At 36.9% G+C, this 17,176-nt stretch overlaps 1 protein-coding gene across 2 annotated transcripts in view; it reads left to right on the top strand.

The window, feature by feature from the left end:
• The window catches only part of rasa1a (RAS p21 protein activator (GTPase activating protein) 1a), a 74,803-nt gene that overhangs the window by 23,052 nt on the left and 34,575 nt on the right, over nucleotides 1-17,176 (top strand). The window contains exon 1 of one of the 2 annotated variants that reach the window (XM_061906302.1): nucleotides 9,012-9,049. The exons of the other annotated variant lie outside the window; for it this stretch is intronic. Coding sequence (XP_061762286.1) covers nucleotides 9,027-9,049 — 23 coding nt within the window. The 5' untranslated portion in view covers nucleotides 9,012-9,026. Of the gene's footprint in view, nucleotides 1-9,011; nucleotides 9,050-17,176 lie in introns of those variants that run through there. 2 annotated transcript variants of the gene reach the window in all.

The following is a 17,176-nucleotide window of genomic DNA, read 5'->3' as shown; positions in this document are numbered from 1 at the left end:
AACCGAACCGTGACCTCTGAACCGAGGTACTTACCAAACCAACATTTTTGTGTACTGTTACCCCCCTAGTATATTGGTATCTGCCATTTTTTTTTAAATTTCTTACAACTACAACATAACATTTATTTGAGTTTTTGCAGCGCTTACGCGGCCACACGCCTCATTCTCTTCTTCTAATGTAATGCTGGTCGTGTACAGGACAGGACGTCCCCTCATTTTACGCGTGCCTGTCAAAACTTAAAGTTTTTGCCAGGAAATCCAATTTTGTCCTTTTTTCTTGGTGCTTTACTGGCTTTGTTTTGTTCGTTCCTGCAAAGCAGCGGGTCGCTTGACAAGCCTCCATCCGCAACACTTACAGTACAGCATGAGCTCATCAAAGCAGAGCGCATAGTTTAATGGATCGTGATTAAACCAAATAACAGTACAGGGATGGATGGACATAAAGACAACATAATTAATGAATCAATCGATCAGAAAAGATATCTCTGCAAAAAAATCATTCGGATACTTAAGAGATATGTGAAATAGAGCAGCCAGCAGCTCACACATTCTCTTACAAACCCCGTTTCCATATGAGTTGGGAAATTGTGTTAGATGTAAATATAAACGGAATACAATGATTTGCACATCATTTTCAACCCATATTCAGTTGAATATGCTACAAAGACAACATATTTGATGTTCACACTGATAAACTTTTTTTTTTTTGCAAATAATCATTAACTTTAGAATTTGATGCCAGCAACACATAACAAAGAAGTTGAGAAAGGTGGCAATACATACTAAGAAAGTTGAGGAATGCTCATCAAACACTCATTTGGAACATCCTACAGGTGTGCAGGCTAATTGGGAACAGGTGGGTGCCATAACTGGGTATAAAAACAGCTTCCAAAAAATGCTCAGTCTTTCACAGGAAAGGATGGGGCGAGTTACACCCCTTTGTCCACAACAGCACACCTGTGAAGTGAAAACCATTTCAGGTGACTTCCTATTGAAGCTCATCGAGAGAATGCCAAGAGTGTGCAAAGCAGTAATCAGAGCAAAGGGTGGTTATTTTGAAGAAACTATAAAATAAAACATGTTTTCAGGTATTTCACCTTTTTTTCTTAAGTGCATGCCGCCACACGTGTTCATTAATAGTATTGATGCCTTCAGTGACAATCTACAATGTAAATAGTCATGAAAATAAAGAAAACACATTGAATGAGAAGGTGTCTCCAAACTTTTGGCCTCATGTGGGTGCAATTATCTTGAACGCTACAGTCACAGCAGATTACGCCGAATAGTTTTCTGACCCTCTCAGTTGAGCAATTTCTTGCGATGTATGTCTTCTTTAACTGATCTCCAATTCCTGTGATTCAACAGCCTGTAAAGTGCATTTTACAGGAATGGAGTGGACAGTGGAAAATCTTTTCCGCGATAATAGTAGTCTCCAAGGCGAGTTGCACACTGACTGTGAAAGCTTAACTCTGCTCATTTAGCAGTGCAAAACCGTGTAAGAGAGATCGGGAGTGATAGTATTTTACAACCCTTGCAAACTATGTGTCATTCATAGATTGATTTGGTGCAATAAGAATGTCACACTAAAGGTTAAACATAGAAAGTTGGCCCCACAAATGTTGGATTCTACTGCCTGGAGAAAGTACAAAACTCAAGGCCTGGGCTTAAACAAACAACACTGGGAAATGAGTCGTAGATTTTGAGTTTCCACGAAGATTAGAGACTGCCTAAGTCATGAAGGGTTTTCCAGAGCGGTTGGTCTTACAGAAGGGAGAAAAAGGAGGGTGGGAATTTGAAGATTATTCGCATTAGTTTAAATAATTGATTGGATTCGGAAATTAACCTTGCTCTGCATAATTGCCTACTGTGTGAAGTGTAGTTGAAAATAATATGATTCACAAATGTCTCCTAATTCCTATGGCACATAATTTCTATAGCTCACTGATGCAGTTAAAATTATTTACTTCCTTATTGTGGTGACTCTTCCTTTTTAGCCCTATGTCACTTTAGAAAAGTGTTTTTCCTTTATGTTTGATTTGACCTATGTTGCTACACCATACCCTTTTAGTGTTTGAAACTTTCTGTAGACTATTGATAAGGAAAAACGATATGGTTTCCATACATTTCTAATGCATTATGCAATGTCCTGTCATGTCCAATACCCACTGTACTCTTTTCTCTTCTGCATCCTGTTTTTTCAAGACCTCTGAGCTATTCCCTTTAAACATAGCATAATCCTCAATAGCATTTCAGTTGCATTTTACAGGATTTGTAATGCAAAATACAGGGGATGAGTTTGGTTGTGTCTGTTATAGTGGCACACTGGACTGTTCTGTAGTATTACAGGCATGTCTTCCTTTACTTTAATGACATGTTTGTCAGTAAGTAAAAAAAAAAAAGCAGATACTAATGTTGTCACTTAACCGTGTATTATACTGGCCGCTTGCAACAAATTATTGGTACATACACGTTATGCAAATTACATTTTTTTTGTAACCACACGTCTAACTGTATGTAAAACTTTACAAAATACAATGAACCAAAAACCCCCGTTTTCTTCTTTTTTCTGTAAATATTCACTAAAATAAGAATGTTTATCTGTCAGTTGCATTGATACATTCTATTCCAGTTCCCCATTTGTGTTAATGTAGCATATATTTGTGATGCAGGACAATCGTTTCCTGACAGTGTATCTCCTGTGTTTATTTATCATCTGTTTTTGTGTTCAAAGCAGGTGGATGAGATCATATCAAATACAATTCAAGACAAAATGACTGTAATTAACTGAAGTGGAGACTGTAGTTCTGATCTCAAAAAGTCGTATTGGACGGAATGTTTATAGTAGTAGCGTAACGTGGGTATGAGTCAGTACTTCAACATAGATGACTGCTTTAAAGCCTGTGACATGATATATTTTAATATGAATGGTAATATTGTAAATCATAACTGTCAGATGAAAACCCTGTATTGCCACTGTTTGCCAGCTCATTCCAGTGACTCTACTTCTCATAGATATAACACTAGAAGTAAACCTTTATTAAGAGGGAAAATCATCATCTAAAGTGTACAAGATTTAGTAGAGCCTGTCGAGGCCCGATGATCTGGAATGAGATTGATAGCTTTATAAAAGAATCACATTCGTTAAACATTTTTAAATGGTAAATAAATGGTAAATGGGTTGTACTTGTATAGCGATTTTCTACCTTCTAGGTACTCAAAGCGCTTTGACACTACTTCCACATTCACCCATTCACACAAACATTCACACACTGATGGAGGGAGCTGCCATGCAAGGTGCTAACCAGCACCCATCAGGAGCAAAGGTGAAGTGTCTTGCTCAGGACACAACGGACATGACGAGGGTTTGTACTAGGTGGGGATTGAACCAGGGACCCTCGGGTTGCGCAAGGCCACTCTACCAACTTCGCCACGCCGTTTTAAAAAGCTTTTTAAGCAAAATTTATTGCGACTTCATGCTTAGTATATTCAGCACAACCCCTTATTGTTAAGGAATTCACATTAGTCGCAAAATTTTGGTACAGTATTGACAGTATTTTACCATGAATTGATTAACGTGGACCCCGACTTAAACAAGTTTAAAAACTTATTCGGGTGTTACCATTTTGTGGTCAATTGTACGGAATATGTACTGAACTGTACAATCTACTAATAAAAGAATCAATCAATCAAAAAACCTTTGTATGTACGATGAGATTATCTTCAAAATGCAACCTTTTAATCAAATTTGAATAATAGGACGTTGAGACTGATTTGGTGGATTTCAAGGTTCCTTTTTTTATAAATATCAACTAGTTGGTATGAAATTATAAGTGGGTATTTGGTGGGTAAATTTTGAAAGGAATTGTATTGTACTGTATTTTGTATATTATACGATGATGTATATTTTAAGTGTGGGTCCCTGTCCATAAACTGTGCGCTTCTAGGCATTACCTTTTTACAAAAGGAACTCCGATATTAACAAAAGAAACAATGTAATACAAAATTATGTCTGTAAATAAATAAATGAATAAATACAATAGTGTTTTCATTTATATGTCAACAACCTTGGGTTACAGATTAAAAACAATTAACAATATTTATTGACAATACAGATGTATTTTCACTAGAATAGGTGTAAATGACACAGTTGTGGTCAAAGCTAGCTAAATTAATCAAATGGACTATGAATTTTGCAAATTTTTAATGTAAAATATAAATTAGTAGTGCTGCTACCTTTTGTAGTAACATTTCTGCTGCATACTTTGCATATTTCTGTTGTCAGCTGAATATCTTCTCACTTGAAGCCAAACCACCACCAGATGATGGACCCCCTGTTCTTTATTTTGGGCATTTATTGTTCTTCCTCCATTTGTGATCAGTTTCACACCATTTCTCTCTTATTGTCACAAGCTCCGCTCCGCTCGACCTGCCTCAGCTAACGTTAGCCATGCTGCTATCTCTCTGATCAGCGAGAGGGTATGACGCTACACTAACTAGAGTATGTGACGTATGTAAGAAGGCGGGCTTGTTTTCCGTCTCCGTGAGAAGGAGACGAGAAGGAGTGAGAAACATCAGTAATTTAATGCACGCAGCTAAAAGCAACTCAACCTGTTTGCCATGCTAACGTTAGCTCTCGGCGAGAGGGTATGACGCTAGACGCGCGACAGTATGTGACGTATGTAACAAGGCGGGCTTGTTTTATGTCTCTGTGAGAAGGAGTGAGAAACGCCAGTAATGTAATGCACGCAGCTAAAACCAGCTGTGTGAGAACATATAATCGAATATTACGATATAGTAATTTTCTATATCGCACAGAGACAAACCTGCGATATATCGTTTATATCGATATATCGCCCAGCCCTAGGTGGCAGTCATATAATTTGCTTAATGGTATTTTTTTTTTTTTTTTGTCAAAAATGTGTTATACATGTAGGGCAGCACGGTGGAAGAGGGGTTAGTGCATCTGCCTCACAATACGAAGGTCCTGAGTAGTCCTGGGTCCAATCCCGGGCTCAGGATCTTTCTGTGTGGAGTTTGCATGTCCTCCCCGTGACTGCGTGGGTTCCCTCCGGGTACTCCAGCTTCCTCCCACTTCCAAAGACATGCACCTGGGGATAGGTTGATTGGCAACACTAAATTAGCCCTAGCGTGTTAATGTGAGTGTGAATGTTGTCTTGTCTGTCTGTGTTGGCCCTGCAATGAGGTGGCAACTTGTCCAGGGTGTATCTGCCTTCTGCTCGATTGTAGCTGAGATAGGCACTAGCCACCCCGAAAGGGAATAAGCGGTAGAAAATGGATGGATGGATGGATGTTATACATGTAATACAAATTTGTGTTATAAGTTCAAAATATAAACATATGTTTTTCTTACTTCTGTATTTTTTAGACTGTAGGACAAACCACATTAAAGGCACAGTGCCGATAAGCGGGTCTATTTAGCTATTTTTTTCATACAAAAGGTGCATCAAATTATAGGCCGCATTGAAAAGGTCATATTATGATTTTTTTTCCACATTTAAAACACTTCCTTGCGGTCTACATAAAATGTAATGGTGGTTATTTGGCCAAAATGTTGCATGTTTTACATCTTCAAGCCGCTTTCTGACCGTCTCTTTGGGATACGCCATTTTGTTGGAGGTTTTATTTGGAGGTCTTATTTACATGTCCTAGTTACAATGTCTTCAAAATGTATTTATTTTTATTGATTTTTTTTTGTCCCTGTCAGCTTTGTTGTACTGGTAACTTTTAGCACTGCCATAGCGAGTCTGCTCACAAATATGTTAGAACACTACGCTACTTTATATTAGAAATGGCTTATGGAGACCCTAAATATGCATCAGCTGGAAACAATAGGTGAGAAAAGATAGGTTTGCATAATAAGTCGAAACAAAACGCCAGATATGTTATCAGAGGCCATTTTGGGGTCATTATACACACACCATAATAATACCTGTTTGTTGAAGAACAGCGGCGGCGATGACCAAGAAAAACGCAGAGTCTGAATATAATTACAACACTTAATATACATATTTCTATACAGATTTGAACAATTAGTTATTCACTGAAATATATTTATTAATTGTGGTTCTTACAAAAAATATATAATCTTATAAAATAAAAAAGCTAAAATGTCTCTTTTTAGACTGCCATCAGTTTTACTCTCTACATTTAACCATGTGTTTCCTACTGCCTGCAGACTTTGCACCCTTTGTTAGGGCAATGAATTTTTCGGGGCTTCCGAAAAAATAGTGTAATGCCTTATCGTAAGGAAAGTCCTTGGGGTCAGGTCCGTTGATGGAGATTCTCAGTCAGGCAGCCAGGTGTTCTCCTTGCAGCTGATTCCTCAGGTCTGTTTTCACCTAAGGATTCATCAAAACAAAAAAAGTTAATGTCATAAACTGCATTATTATTATTATCTATAATTACATTTAAATGGAATTGCATACATGTAAAATTAAATGCTACTTCACATTATTTTACCAGTAGCAGTTACATCCATCTGAACAGGTCAGCCACCTGTTTAAAGCCCGATCACAGTTGAAATCTTCAGACATGTGATTTGACGACAATGAAAAAGACTGAAAAAATTTCCGGGCGTCCGGGGGACGAAGCTCCGGGTTTTTCACCAATTTAACATGCTAAAATTAACAAAGACAGCACCCTTTGAAGAAAATATTGTAGTATTTAAAGACATGAAAACATCATTCATAGAACATACATACCCCTATTATCATAATGAATCACTGTATATGGTTCAGTCCCAACAGTATTTAGTCACTAATATTTACATCTTGTGTTCATTTACCATCCACAGGTGTCACGTTGATCAGTGTTATCTACAGTTTGTTTACAGCATTACCACATTACTTCAGTTCACTTCTTTTAAAAAGACAGAAATGTAGAAGTCAATATTGCCTCAAATATTTTAAAGTGAAGTTGACATCAGCGCGCATAAAAACGGAAATGGAAGTGAAACTTTCAAAGTAAACTGTTTCAAAAGCAAGAGTCTTCACTAAAGATGAAACAATAAAAAATATAATAATAGACCGTAAAAAATATTGTAAAACCGTGATTGATAAAACAGAACAATTCCCATTATATATCAATAAAAGTTTTCTAAGTCTAAACTGACGGACAGGAGAAGCTCGCCAGCACTAGCTAGCTTAAATGCTAACACTAAAACAATACATTAACGTCTTTCTCCGATAAATAACGACATACCCCAATATGAGCGAGTATAACCACATAACTGTGTCAGCAATTAAGACATTGAACTGCGCACATTAAAGCCACATGACGCAGTAGGCCTGTGAGCTCAAGACCGAGTGATCGATCGATCGATACTGAAGCAACGACAACCAAACCGGACAGGACGCTCCCAGCAAACGTGTCTTTCGTTGTAAAAAGTAAGAACAAAAACTTTAACAAATAAAAACGAAAGATTTGCATATACAATCACTCATAAAAAATATTTTTATTTGAGTAAAAGCATCCTTTCTCTCGAGAACCGACATAGTTTACATTTTCCTTTTTTTTTTTTCTCCCGTGATTAAAAAAGACGGAATTCCGACATTAGATGGAAAAATCACATGCCTGAATCTTGAAATGAAGGGCCTTTATGGCTAAAACATTAACCTGGACAACATTTTAACAGCTGGTTGGCTCAGATTTTATTCTTTTCATTGCATTCACATGCTGCAGTGGACAGTGCACAATTTAGCTTTCAGTATTAATGCAGTATCTAAAGCACCGTTTACACGTGTGTTTATTAACAACAGGGTTATAACCTGCACACGTTAGCTTGTCGGTATAGTAAAAGGTGACAGTTACTGCGTGCGTCTGCCCCGGTCCCGAAAATAAAAATTAAGAAAATCCGAGGTGGTGCTGCAGACTGCACAGGTTCGGACCACTTTTGAACTTGTTTGCCAAGACGTCTTACCCTCGTATTTTGATCCGGTCAGTCCGTTATTCCTTAACTTTGTCGTCGTCTTCTTATTCTGACCCACCTAGTGAATTAAGTGCAATTGGCGGAGTTACAATGGATAGTAGGCTACCGCCACCTACTGCACCGGAGTTGTAACTACAAGCTCCATTCACAGACAGAGTCCCGTTGCTTTTATGAGCGGTCGAGCGAGTCAAAAGCTGAAAAATCTATTTGTGGCGGCCGTAATTCTTTCGTGGCGGGCCACCACAAATAAATGAATGTGTGGGAAACCCTGGACTAGCTAAGAAAGACTTCAAAGTCAAATTTTAAAACAGTCATTGTTTTGTGGAACATTTTTTGCCATGAGGTGGCAATCATGGGAGGTGACACATTATCTTCCCGTATTGCAAAATCTTATAAAAATAATAAAAAATAAATACATTCCCAAGTTTTTTGAATCAATGCCCGGAAACACTGGCAGTAAGAGATCCATAGTGTGGTTTAATTGCTTTTCTCGTCATTTGCGTTTTGATGGTTGAAAGCTCTGTTGAAGACAGCTTTATAATAATTTTAAATAACTTACCTCTATGCACGTCATATCTGCTGATGTTTATAAAAATGTGTATTATTGCTACAATTCTCTGAGTGCATGGATGCCACTCCCTACTGTTGCTGTCTCACTGAGTCGGAAACCAATGGGCAGCATGCTCATGGTTTTTATAAGAGTGAACGGGGGAAGAGAAGTAAGCAGGCGGAGGCAAAGTAAGGGTAACAACTGCAGGGCTACACTTTGCCTCACTGTCCTTCATAAGAAAGACTGACCCCATTCTGCCACTAATGGATAACAGACATCGTTAGTAAAAATAAATACATCCGGGGCGTTTGTCTGCATCGTTGTATCCTTGTGCTCGTCCTATTTCCGTGGATGTTGACGGGGGGGATGAATGCATCAAGGCGACAGCAGCATCGCATCATCATGCCTCGTTTGGATTTCAAGCTGCCTCAGCTCCGCTTCTCACGTCGAAGCTCGCAGTTGGCCACGTTGTAGCCGAATCAGTGGAGCGGGTACAGCTTGTGAAACCAAGGGACACAGTGGAGGGAGATGCAGCAGAGGGGGACTTCGGCGTAAGTGGGGCATCACTTAAACCGACAAATCACACCTGACCTCCCAAGCAACTGCCTGCCTGTTCCAGATTAAAGCGGGATTTAAGATATTTGTGCATTTTTGTAGTGATACATGTACGGCTGTGACATGTGTTTGTCGAATACTGTATGTTTGAGACACCTTGAATACAATTTCATTCAATTTAATTTGCTCATTTCATGGCAATATCATATCATCTTGTGTAGTGCTGTTTTTCAATGTTTGGGTTGAGATATTTTGTGTTGAATTTGGGCTTTGAAGAAATTTTGTGCAGGTCCCTCCATTACCTACATTTTGGCAGCTCTATTGAGGTAAAACTAATGTCAAATGATTTCATGATTTTTCATTCCAATTAGGGTTGATGTAATACCTTAAAATATGTTTTGTCACAGTTGCATCCACCAAGATGCTACAAAATTAGGAAAAAAAATGCCATGAGTGAGAGACTGAAAGCAAGATCAGGTCCAGTTGGCTTAAGTTGAATCTATGTGCACCTGTCCTATTACTCTACCAAAAGTCCCTTTTTTTTAGGGAACCAGACTATTCATGCAGATGAGCATTGAGATGTTAACCTACAGTAACATCTGCATAATTTAATCATAGCATTTATCGTTATTGTGTTTGTGTATGTCTTTAGACAAGGCATGAGGAAAGAACACAGTAGCCTGTTCATGCTGTGTGTTGACATTGCAATTTAAAAAGTCTGAGATAAGAATGGCCCGTATGGCCAAACATCTAAATTGTGGTTATATATTGCAGCCTCCTGCATATAATAAATAACTATTACAAAATGGGTTGCAAAAGGTCCTAATTAAGTAGCAGACATATGTAGTAACATATTACATCAATTTCAGTTGTATTATTTTCTCAAAATTATTATTAATCTCTTTTTTAACTTACTCTTAATATCTGCTTGCTTTCTGTTGCAACATGGTTATGTATACAATTCGGTTAAATTGTAATAAGCACTTACTATTCTCTTGTTTGGCTACTTTATATCAGTGTTGGGTGATTCTCCAAATTTGGGTATCGATCCAATACGAAGTAGTTACAGGGTCAGTATTAGTCATACCAATGCTGAAACTAATACTTAAAATTTTGAACATCATTGAATAATTCAATTTTTAATCACAATTATAATCAGACAAAAGCACAGGATACCTGTGTAACAATAGTGACTCTGATTTAAATCATACATTTTTGCCCTTAAAACCATCATGAAGGCTATTCATGGTATCTTTGAACATGTGAAATCAACTTCCATTATGAAATGGACAGTTATGATTAAGCAACACAAAGGGTGTTGCATTTTTGTCACCATTTAGTGTATTTCATGTTTGTTGTAGTAAGACTCAGAATTTGAGCTGAGGCAGGTATATTGCTCAAATTACTTTTCTGTATTCTATTTCAGTAATGTTAAATTGATATATTCTGCTTGACTGGTGACAAAATTGGATAAACTGTCTCAAAGGACAAGCTGAAAATGTTGCCTTTTTATTTTGTCTCACAATGAATGATGTGATGGTGGGCAAGTCAGACTTAGTAGAGAATGTTGTTGTCTTAAGATATTACTTTCTGATACTTAATAGTCTGCTCTTGTAATAACTTTCTTGATTGGGATTTTTATTTGCTGAGTGAAAGGAAATTTTAAGTATAACTAATGTCCCCTTAGTTACTGTCAGTCAAGTAGGGAAACAGGACGTCACTGTGCTGCTGGCTATTCATGTTCAGACATGACAGTGCATTCCTCAAGTTAATAACAGCACCAAATCCTATCACCACTCTCATGGCCTATGCTTCCTGTCTGGTCTGCCATATCAAATGGGTTCAGTTTTAAATGTTTGTAGATAAAGTCAAAGACAACTTGATGATGAACTTGACATAAATGTACATGACACACAACAAACATAAATGCAGTTTTGTAACATTTTGTAAAGTCAGACAAATGTAAACTATTGAGTTATGTAAAGCAGATCTGGGTAATGTACAGCCCGCGGGCCACACGCAGGCCATCAAGGTTTTCAATCCGGCCAGCCTGACGTTCTCCATAATTTTTTTTAGACATTTAACATCACAACTGTTGCCGCCATTATGATGTGAGGTGCTGTTTTTAAATGACCGTCAGTCTGGAACTATACAAATTTATTACAATGGTTGAAATCTGTGCTTTTTGGTCTTGTACGAATTATTACGGTAATCTGCGTCAGTGGTTCTCAAATGGGGGTACGCGTACCCCTGGGGGTACTTGAAGGTATGCCAAGAGGTATGTGAGATTTTATAAAAATATTCTAAAAATAGTAACAATTAAAAAATCCTTTATGAATATATTTATTGAAGAATACTTCAACAAAATATAAATGTAAGTCCATAAACACATTTTGTTGCACAGCTGCACATATTGTATGGTCCCTACTGCATGCATTATTGGAGACAGTTTGAACTCTGTCCTGCTACATTACTGTCCAGTAGTTCATGGACAGTAAGTTGCATTCTACTTTTTGTATTGTATTGTATACAATTATGACAGGTAGGGATTGGAATTAATACGATTTTTTAAATTCTGATTCCATTTTCAATTCTGCTTAGTTTTTTTCTTTATTAATTGTCTTAGTTAGGCCTGGGCCGCTTTCGATAAGTCAATTAACCGAACGATAGATGAAGATGTAGTCAGTATCTTTTCCAGCGTCGATAACCGCAATATGCCTGCGTTGTTATGGGTTACAACAGCGGTCAAACTTTTACATATGTTTCATAAACGGCGGGCGATTGTACTACATGCACATAACTGGTAATTATGAGAAGTACTATAAAACATCTGACAGTTAGTACTACTGTATTGAATTAAAATGATTAAAAAACAATGATTGACAACTGCACATTGATAAAACTATGGAAGGACTAGCGTTAGCTTGCTAGCTAGCTTAAATGCTGACATAAAAACAAGCGACGTGAACGTCTTGCATAAACACATAGCTGTCTAAACAACTAAGATACAGTACAGTATTGACATTGCCCATAAAGGCTGTGCAGTCTGTGATTGATGTAAACTCCATAGTGTCAAGTTAGAAAACTCGTGTGATGTCATATAAACTGAAATTAAAAAGAAATGAAAACCCTATTTGCATTCATAAAAAAAATTAAAACGTTTACAAATTAAACTAGAGGAAGATTAAATATTTAAACACACAATTAAAAATAATATGGCTCTTATGAACACAAAACAATATTTCATGTTTCCTCTGCCAAGAAAGTATATTGTGTATGTATACATTTGAATTATTAATAAATAAATTTACAACTTTGTTAAGAGTTCACAGTGTGTTTAAGTACGTTTTGAGCACATTCAACAATACCGCGATGATAATAAACGTGATCATTTTCGTCACAGTAACTGTATTTAGCCATTTAATTATTGCTTTGATTGTGTATATTTAAGGGTCTCCCATCCCCTCCTAATCAGAGACAGAAACCTAATTTATTGCTTTTGGTTGTTATCTTTGTTCAGTTGCAACATTTGTTTACAGAGTATATTTATATATTATTCTTGTATATTTTTAACATTGTAATTGGAATGTCAACTTTTAAATCTACAAGTTTATCGCATTTGAAAGGGTAAACTTGCATTATTATTTATTATCATTAATACAGTGGTATTTGGCCCCAAAAATAATGTTGACAATAATACTGTTTATTGGCAGTAAGTTGTAGGTCAATATATCGTCCAGCAACATTTTTAATCGGCTTGGTGATTCTAATTAAGAAAAAAGGACAACAAAAAGTTAAATTAGACTCAACTTTAGTTGGAAGAAAGATAACTGTACATACCTAACAGTCAGGTCCTAAGAGGCTCACAACCTCGATGGGGTGCTGTAGGGCAGTGGTTCCCAACCACCGGGCCAGGCCGCGGCTCGATTGGTACCGGGCCGCAGAGGAATTTTTTATTAATTTTTTCTTATTTTTTATTGTATTTTTTTTATTTTTTTATTAAATCAACATAAAAAAGACAAGATACACTTACAATTAGTGCACCAACCCAAAAAAACCTCCCCTTTTCATGACGAAAACCTCCCCTTTTCATGACAAAGGAAAGAAAAAAAAAAAACGGACAAATTATCAAGCGTTGACCGGTCCACAGCTACAAAAAGGTTGGGGACCACTGCTGTATGGTCCCCAGGAGAAAAAAAAAAAAAATAATTTGTTTTAAAAAGAATTAACTTAACAATAAAATGAATATTGTCCTTTACAAAACATACACTAGCACAACATACAGCAAATTATTCTGTGGCAATCATGTTCAATAACACGCATAATTTTTTTGTATAAATTAAAAATATCCTTTTTAAAAGGATGTATGAGCTGATCATTAAACTACATCAGACTGTCACAAATATAAGCAAGTCAAGTCGAATTGAACCGTGCATTGTGCAATTCTGCAACTATCAACTATAGAAATTACCCATTATTTGACAGACAAATAAGCAGATTCGCTTTTTTTCCAGACACATCGTGCATTAGCAATCTTCTGGATTTACTGTGTCTACATTTGTGGAGAATATTTCTCTGACGGGGTGGAGTGCATGGGTGCCAGTATGTCCAGCTTTGTGGGAAAGTCATGCATTTCCATTACCATATTTTCTAGACCATGGAGCTCACCCACAAAATGTTTAAAGAAAAAAAAGATTGTTTTGTAAATTAGCCGTACCAAATTGTAAGCAGCAGATATATATGTTGCAAAATGAGTTCTGTAAAAGTAAGATCGTGTAAATATTTATTTACATACCTTAATTGTTTCCAAAGGGTGCCTGCCACACGGCAGAAAAACGGTTGATCAAACAAAACAGACGTCATTGTTATAGACTCACTAGCTGTCGAAGCTAGCTCTCCAAAATCAGCCAAACAGACTCAATAACTCCACTGTGACGATTTGGTGAATTTACTGAGAAATGTGTAAAACTGAAACAATTAAAAAAGAATGGAGTTGTAACATGATTGGGCGATATGGCTTAAAATTAAAATCCCCTATTTGTTTCACAAAAAGTTTTTCGTTTATTTAATCAAAAAATAGTAGTAAGTAGTTTGAAAATATACTTTCCCGCCACCCCGAACGGGCCAAGCAGTAGACAATGGATGGATGGATGGATGAAAATGTAATGCATATTCTGCCGTTCAGTTCTACTTTGTATAGTACTGTTCTTTTTAGACCAGAACAGATATAAATTATACTATTATTGGAATAATTTTCAAATAATTACATTTATAGCTTCCCTTGGATAGCAATACTTCTGCTTGAATGGAATACTTTTGTTAACAGAAATGTGGCAGCTCACATTTTGCATGCAAATAAACAATCTCCAACATTGAGATCAATAAAGTGAAAACTTATGACTTAAATACCTTACTTCTGTAAATTAAAATGTAGTATTATACATTGCATCCAAATAAATAATGAAGTAAAACATTGAGATGACTGGTTTGTTTCATCAGTAAGTGGATAAATGAAACGCAGCCTTTTTCATTTACACATCTCTGCGCTGTGCAGAGCAACCGCTTTAGTGATCGCTTTCTGCAGTGTGCCTTTTGTGATCTGTAGCCCGTAGTTTGTTTGTTGTTGCGTTTTGTTCCCGCACTTGGCAGGAGGCTTTGGTTTCAGATGCTGAAATAAATCAGCACAACGGATTTATTTTGCCTTTTTGAAACTCTGCACAGTGCAGTCACTTATTCCAGGCCTGTTGCCGCAAAACCAAACACTTCTTTTGGAAGAAACGTCTCGTTCTCGTTAGCGTAAGCATTAGCCATGTTTTCCTATATGTGTCACTGAGGAAGTAAGGGGACGGCGCAAGATACGGAATCTCCTGAGGGGCCAAAAGTATGCTGGAGCAAGAGAAGAAAAAAATAGATTTTTAAATGTTTTAAATCGTCTCCCTGAAGTTCTATTTTCTGTTTGTTAAAAATTTAAATACAAACTTTATCAAGATAATACTTTTGTGAACTGCTTCCTGCCGTCATCGTGCGGGTTGCATGGACCATTCAGGAAGGACATCTTGCTGAGCAGGTTTGACTCGCTTTATTTTTCAATAACACTTTGTCTTTTTGGTTGGATCGCTTTTCAGCTGCTCCTTTCTCCTGCTCGCTCTTTGATTGGCCGCGTCCTCGCTGCTGTCTTCGGCTCGCTCTCGGCCTTTTGCGCTATTCTGTTTCTGGGGCTGGTTCTCCTACTCCTTCTGCCTTGATCGCTCCTCCTTCTTCCCTTTTATACAGCGTCAGGAGAAATGTTAATTGTGTCCCGGTGTGTGACCCACGCACCTGAATTAGATCGTGGCGGCGTCGCTCCCAGCAAGCCCCGCCTTTCCGCTCCGCCGCATCCTCCGCTTCCTTACAGTCATCTTGGGCAGGGCGGCGTGCTACGTCTCTCCACAACTTCAATGGGAAATACTTAACAAGTAAAGTATATTAAAATTATATCAAACAAACCTTGACAAAGTGGTCACTGCAAACTTCTGCGTTCTTACTCTGCTCCCTTGGACTGTAGTGTTTGAGAGTCACTTTTCTTGTCGTCTTTCGGAAATCTTGCACTCTTCCGCCCCTCTTGATTACCTCTCGAAAAAGTCTGAAGTTGAATATAAAATTAATAGGGCAAAATTGAAGTTTGATGAATACGGCAAGCAAGCAGGAAAGACCCTTGCATTAAGATTAAAGAAGTAGATGACTAGAAATCATATATTTAATATTAAACTTTCAGATGGTAGTATTTCTGTTGATCCCAAGCAAATCAATGAAACATTTAGAACATTTTATACAAATCTATATAAGCCCGAGAAAGATTGTTGCATAGAAGCTATGCAGTCATATTTAAACGCAATACAACTGCAATCCTTATCAGAGCATGACAAAAAATCACTGGAGGAACCTATACAATTAATGGAAATTCAAAAAGCTATAAATTCATTTGCAAAAAATAAATCTCCTGGCCCTGATGGCTACAATACAGAATTTTATCAAATATTCAGTGAAGATTTGTCTCCTCTATTATTACAAATGTACCAACCTTCATTTAATAAACAATTGTTTTCTCCAACCTTCAATTTTTCTCATATATTATTAATACATAAAAAGGATAAAGACCCATTGATTTGCAGTAATTATTGTCCTTTATCCCTAACCAATATGGACAATAAAATCTTGGCAAAATATTAGCCACGCGATTATCAAATGTAATAGGAAAATTAATATATACTGACCAAACAGGCTTCACGGTAAGTCGACAATCTTCAGACAATACAAAGAAATTGTTTGTTATTCACTATGCTAGAAGTCTCCCTTATCCTACAGCAGTACTGTATGTACTGTTGATGCGGAGAAGGCATTTGACCGCATAAACTGGTCATTTATGTTTTGCACATTAGGTAAATTTGGATTTGGAGATAATTTTATTCAATGGATTAAGATACTTTATACAAGGCCCATGGCATCAGTCAAAACCAGTAATCATCATATTTCAGAACCTTTTTTTTTAGAAAGAGGAGTAAAACAGGGATGTCCTGCATCTGGATTATTATTTAATTTGGTTATTGAACCATTAGCTGCAAAAATAAGAAGTGATAATAATATTAATTGTATAAAAATTGGCTCTCAATATAATAAGCTATCGATGTATTGTGATGACATAATTCTCTACCTGTCACATGTTAACTCCTCTCTTCACTATGTCGATAATGTCATCACTGAATATGGCTGTTAATCAGGGTATAAGGTCAATTGGGAAAAATGTGAAATATTACCACTTAATAAACACTGCAAGAAATCACAAGTTCAGAACTCCAAAATTAAATGGAATGAGGCAGAAATCATATATCTAGGACTACATGTTACACCAAACCTTTATCCAAGCAGAGATATAAATCTTAAACATTTAAAAAATAAGATAGAATCCAAAATGGAACACTGGTCACGTCTCCAAATATCACTTTGGAGTCGGGTGAACATTGTAAAAATGAGTATACTGCCAGCATTTAATTATATACTGAAAATGATGCCTGTCCTAATTAATAAAAGTTGGTTTAATAAATACATACAATGATATCACATTTTATATGGTGTGGAAAGAAGGC

This window comes from Nerophis ophidion, linkage group LG07 (assembly GCF_033978795.1).
Source record: "Nerophis ophidion isolate RoL-2023_Sa linkage group LG07, RoL_Noph_v1.0, whole genome shotgun sequence".
Lineage (NCBI taxonomy): Eukaryota > Metazoa > Chordata > Actinopteri > Syngnathiformes > Syngnathidae > Nerophis > Nerophis ophidion.
Note: the sequence above shows the minus strand (reverse complement) of the source record. Positions and strands in the feature narration are given on the sequence as shown.